The sequence below is a fragment of the Brassica napus genome, chromosome C1 (genome assembly GCF_020379485.1).
Source record: "Brassica napus cultivar Da-Ae chromosome C1, Da-Ae, whole genome shotgun sequence".
Taxonomy (NCBI): Eukaryota; Viridiplantae; Streptophyta; class Magnoliopsida; order Brassicales; family Brassicaceae; genus Brassica; species Brassica napus.
The window spans coordinates 31,874,328-31,879,818 of NC_063444.1; the positions used below are offsets into that span (position 1 = coordinate 31,874,328).

The 5,491-nt window shown below is 34.7% G+C and overlaps 1 protein-coding gene across 1 annotated transcript; it reads right to left on the reverse strand.

Annotated features, from left to right (window-relative positions):
• Nucleotides 1-2,330: 2,330 nt before the first annotated feature.
• On the reverse strand, nucleotides 2,331-5,278 carry LOC106391902 (nucleobase-ascorbate transporter 7). The gene is made up of 13 exons (XM_013832637.3): nucleotides 4,954-5,278; nucleotides 4,765-4,862; nucleotides 4,496-4,672; nucleotides 4,328-4,428; nucleotides 4,181-4,256; nucleotides 4,051-4,110; nucleotides 3,785-3,969; nucleotides 3,599-3,695; nucleotides 3,392-3,478; nucleotides 3,246-3,304; nucleotides 2,989-3,158; nucleotides 2,750-2,910; nucleotides 2,331-2,661 (listed from the first exon to the last, which is right to left on the reverse strand). The coding sequence occupies exons 1-13, from the start codon at nucleotides 5,075-5,077 to the stop codon at nucleotides 2,443-2,445; spliced, it is 1,614 nt and encodes a 537-aa protein (XP_013688091.2). The 5' UTR covers nucleotides 5,078-5,278; the 3' UTR covers nucleotides 2,331-2,442.
• Nucleotides 5,279-5,491: the final 213 nt, after the last annotated feature.

Here is a 5,491-nt window from a genome sequence, read left to right on the forward strand (position 1 = left end):
ACAACCATGTAAACTTTAACCAAACTAGCCAAAGTATTACATTATTTTAAGCATGAAAATCAAAATTTTATAATTTAACCTGGTTCAACTGACACCTTGACAGACCAAATAGGTCGGCCTACATAGAAAGGTTGAAAAACAGAGTTTCCAAACTGCATTTGGAGTGATTAAAGGAATTCTAATTAGGTTTGAAGCATCATAATTAGACTTGGAAAATCTTCTCGGAGAGTGTCACTTGCAGAAAATTAAGTGATTCATCTTCAAATATTAGAAGCACAAAACAAGTGAAAATGATGGTTACAAGAGAGATTCTAGTTAAACTTGTAATTGATAAAGATGCAAAAGCCATGAAATTTGGTGGAGGCAAGATACATGCAAATGTATTGTCAGGTTATTTACACAGATGATATACTATGGTAGTTACGACATTTTGATCATGACATAAGTCTTATTTAGAGTCTATATTATATATTTTGAGTCGTTTTGGTGTTGTTTTGTGTTATACATGGTCTATGTATGTTTTGGGCTACGTTGGAGATTCTTCAGCTATTTGAGATGTAGAACTGTGCAAATGCGTCAGAATTTTAGCTATCGATGGAGACCTTCACACGGTGCAATTGAGCTCATATTTTGACACAAGATAGAATTTTGAGTTAACTTTCCAATTCCACCGGCTCGAGGTCGATTAGACATTTGGATTAAATGTAACTAGGGGGCACGGGTATTTGATTTAATTTTTGTTCAACGTAAACTCATAAACTGCTGATTTTATAAAAATATTCCTTGTATATTTTTTATGTTTTGTAATTTACATATAGAGTAGATTATATTATTTTATAATTTAGATGTTTGATAGTAAATTTTTTTATTTGTACATAATATTATATTAAAAATTTTATAACTTAATGCAATTTATGTAATTGTACTATTCATATATTAATCTGTTATTTTTTTAATTTATTTTAAAATGAAACAACATACTAAAAAAATTAATTTTTTTGCATTAGTTTTCTATGATTTATTGTTAATTTTGTGATTTTTTGTTTTTTTTTTTGAAAATTGAACTCGCGAAATTTTTACATTTGACTACATCCGTTTTAGTTAATATTCGTATAATAGTAATAATGGTCAATATATGAATATCGATTTGGTTAGATAAACTTTGGAATTGTAATTATTTAATTTAAGTGGGAGAATCTATATATATAACGAAATACAAAAATAAGTACTTAACTTATTGTAAATGCAATGCTTAAATGTGTAAATAAAAAGAAGTACTAAAAATACTGTTATCCATGTTTTCAAACAAGTCTCATATATACTGTTATCCATGTTTTTAAACAATATCAAAAGATACTTCAGCTTTAATAATATAGATAGATGCTAGTTACCGAGAATCAACTAGTGTCGAACAACGCTCAAAGGTTGTCGGTTGATGCCCTCCTAATCAAGTGCCTAACGAGTTTTAATGAAGTTTTAAAAATTGCAGTTTTGGCCCAGAAGTTTTCCTTATTTACAAAAGAGTCCATAATGTGTTTTAAACCCTATATTATGTTTTCTAAGCCATTTTTGATGGCTACCCATTTGTTTTAGTTTTGGAGAGAAGAGAAGAACTCTTTCTGATTTTTTTGGAACTCTAGTGGATTTATAAATGTTTATTCATCCTATGATTTTGTTTTCATCTATCATGTCTGAGTAGATTTCCTATTATATTTAGCAATTTCTAGGGTTTTGATCAACTTATGATATATAGAACTGCTAAGGTTATCATATTGATTCCTTCACATGATTGTTATTATTGCATGTTTGTAGAGTAATTAACTAAGAACCTCATCATAGGAAAATCGACAACCGCGAGAGTGTGTTCATTACCTGAACAGAATCCTGCTGAGCTAAGTTGATAGTCACAACGAGATTTGGTTTTGCAAATTTTGTGAACAAATCGAATTGGAACATTAATGTTTGTCTAGAAAAACTCGATCCAAAACGACAATTCGATCCACAACGAGAGTTGGCGTCTAATAGTTTACACATCTGATTAGATTTGCAGCGAGATCTAGATATTTTACTATTGAATTTGAGTTTTAGGATGGGTCTTAATTAAACCCTTAGCAACTATTTATCTGGAAACTGTTTACATGTTTGATATATGGCTATAAATCATTCATTTGTTAATCCTCTTCCTTCTTTTTCATTGGTCAATCTGTGAAAATTAAGATTGTCATTTCTGAACATTGTTTTTCATAATCCTATGGCCTAAAATCAATCTCGTTGATCTTATCCATTCTTTCATTTCCTCTCACCAGTAATCTAAGAGCATCTACATTATCGAAACAAGGAATCCTCGAACTCTTTAAATAATTCAAAGTTGATAAATATACAAATTGTTATACATAGAAGAGTAAGGATCAAGCCATTGAAATCTTTTAAGCATCATCAATATCACAAAGAAGGAAAATATTTGTTAAGATTGAAAGGCAAAGAGTAAAACTCTTCACTTCTAGTATCTGATTTAAACGACATGAAACGATCCCACCAAAACACCCCTCGGTCTTTCCTCGTGGCAATATCTTTAGATGACAATGTTACATCAAGAAAGAATGCTAACATCCCGGAAACAAATGCTTCAGAAGAGAATGGAACATTGATCATATCATTGAACTGTGAAGAACAACAAGGAAAACAATCAGGCATTATCATAAGCTAGAGGATTTCAGAGAATTAACAGTATGTTTGTTTTTTTGTTTACCCATCTGGCTTTTGTATGAACTGGTCCATACTTATTAATAGCTGTATACTCGTTGAAGTATTGTGGTATTGATAATCCCATGAAAACCGAGAAACCAAGAATGAATTTTGTTCTGAAGCTATTTAGATTGCAGAACTGAAGTAAGCTTAGACCACCAGCACCTGAAATTATTATTCATTTGAATCTTAGAAATACTCATTAGCGGTTTCAAACCAAGAAAGACGTTTTAAGAAACATACCAACATATGCAAAGAACAGGCAATACAATGCTGCAAATATAGGAGCTGGAATAGAAGCAAAGACGGCTCCAAATTTTCCAAGAATGGAGAAAAAGATCATGAAACCAGCTGAAATTTGAACTACCCTTCTGCTACCAACGCGTGTTAGCGCTAACAAACCAGCATTTTCTCTGTAAGTCCATCAGAAAAGCCATTAGAATTTTCAGCAAAGACTGTTGTGACGGACTTCATCTGGTTTTTAGAGGAATGTGTCTTACACTGATACAGATGCTCCATTTCCTGCTCCAAATAATCCACATAGAAGAACTCCAACACCCTATATACATAAATGTATATGCCATAAATACACAATCTTAGAGCAATGGCGATAAAACACATTGAGGTCAATGTTTTACAATATTACCTGCCAACCGATTCCACGGCTGAGAACAGACGGTGGGGGAGGAGTTGCGCTTGCAAACCTTGATACAGCAATGTAAGTCCCTGTGGACTGTTTCCAAGAATCACAAGAGCAAGAACATGAACACGCTCAATGAAATAAGTATGAAATTTAAGACAAGTGTTTAGTGATGTTGCATCCAAAAGGAAAGATGTTTAGATGAATGCTAACCTCAACAAGTGAAACAAATGAAATAGCCATCATAGCAAAAGCTTCACCAGCATGAAATGTTGGGGCTCCCCATTGGAAAGGATAAGACACTCTTATCCTGGAATTATCAAGATAACATCAATACTGTAAGAATGTAGCACAATGCCACTAGAGAATGGTCAAAGATAAAAGAAATCATTTCATTACCATGGGGTGCCGCTTATGATGCCAGATCGATCTGTTCTGCAACTTGTCTGAGTGTTGGTTCCTGCATGCTTATAGGTCCCACCAATGGTGAGAAGATACGCGTAAATCCAGACAATAATCACAGAAGAAATCACAGCAAATCGATGGAAAACATCTCTTTCTCCTCGCATGAGATGAGGAATATACTGAAGAAAGAAGCCAAAACAAATGAATCTGGTTAACATCTGTTTAGAAATAACAAGAAGAGCATTGCACAAAGCTTTAACCTGAGAGAATATGAGTAGAAGGATAATCTCAGGCAATCCAATCTCAATGCATTTAGCTAGCTGCAAGAAAATAAGAAACTCAGTGCTCAAGAAAATGTCATAAAAGCTAATGAGAGAAGCAATGACACACCAGAGGGAAACCGAGTTCATAAAGTCCAAAACCTGCGAGGGCAACCAGAGGAACTGCAGAGAGAGGACTCAAGAGCCTTGAGAGAGAAAAAAACATTAAGAAGTAGCACAAGAGAATCTGTTGGTGTGAAAAATCGTCTAAGCTAACCTAACTACATTGCGCCATAGGCCGCTGAAGCCAACAACGATCTGAAGAAGCGAGGCAACGATAAGAGCACCTTGTATTCCACGCATGATCCTCTCAAACTTCTGCAATGTTTTACTCAAATCAATGACTAAAACATAACAGAGAAACAAATTAAATCCTCAGACTAACCTCTTGAGGATCCAAAATGTCGTTGTACCGAGCAGCCAAGATGATCGAAAGCGTGGTTGGTACATAAGAGTAAGAGGCTCCAATAACGGCAGGAAGACGAGTTCCAAAGAAGCTTTGTAATAAAGTGTTGAGTCCAGAAACAAATAGCAATGTCTGAATCATCTTTGCCTTCTCCTCCTACAACAAATGAACACACATCCATAGACATTAAAGAACAGAGCTTTTCAACAATGTTCATGGGAACTGATTTGTCTGAGAAAAAGACTTACGTTTCCTCCACCCATTTGTGGAACTAAAGATGTTGGGATGAGTACCGTTGTTCCAAGCATCACCAAGTAATGCTGAAACCCCAAAAGTATTGCCTCAGCTGATCCAAAAAAGAAACAGTGATTCTTGATCAGTTATATTACATATGACACTTGCACAAATGATGTGAAATTAGGAGAGAAGAGGGTTACGCCAAGGAGGAGGACTGGTGGCGCAATAAGAGATAGAAGTAAGTTGATCTTTCACCGGATGTGGCTGAAGCTCATCCTGTTTTGGGGGCAGCGCTGCTCCTCCTCCTTCACCACCACCGGCCATTTTCTTTCACTTCTGATGAAAAACTCAAAAGCAACTCAGGAGAGAGAGAGAGTGATGTTGGAGCTGTTTACACCGAAAGTGCTGAAAATGTTGATGAAAGTGAGAAAGTGAAAGAAGAATAAGAAGATGAAGTGAGAACAGAGAAAGACATTTGTGGGGGAATTTACGTTAGAAGAAACCGTCAATATAAAGAAAGAAACGTCAAAAGAGTAGATTTTGCGCGTCTTCTTTAAGACTTTTGAAAAGAAAGAACCACTTGGAGAACACGGAACCCATGCAAAGCTTAAATGTGAAGAGGAAGAGGAAAAGAGACATTTAAAGTACTTTTAAATTTTAAGAGAATTTAACTCTAGAAACTAGGACATTGAGTGCCGATTAAGATTTAGATATCGTTGTCACTTTTAATAAAACTTA

Coding starts and splice junctions, on each gene's coding strand:
- LOC106391902 (XM_013832637.3), bottom strand. CDS start 5,077: ATGGCCGGTGGTGGTGAAGGAGGAGGAGCAGCGCTGCCCCCAAAACAG. Junction 3,696..3,784: donor ATCATAAGCGGCACCCCATG/GTAATGAAATGA, acceptor TGATAATTCCAG/GATAAGAGTGTCTTATCCTT. Junction 3,305..3,391: donor GCCGTGGAATCGGTTGGCAG/GTAATATTGTAA, acceptor TTATGTATATAG/GGTGTTGGAGTTCTTCTATG.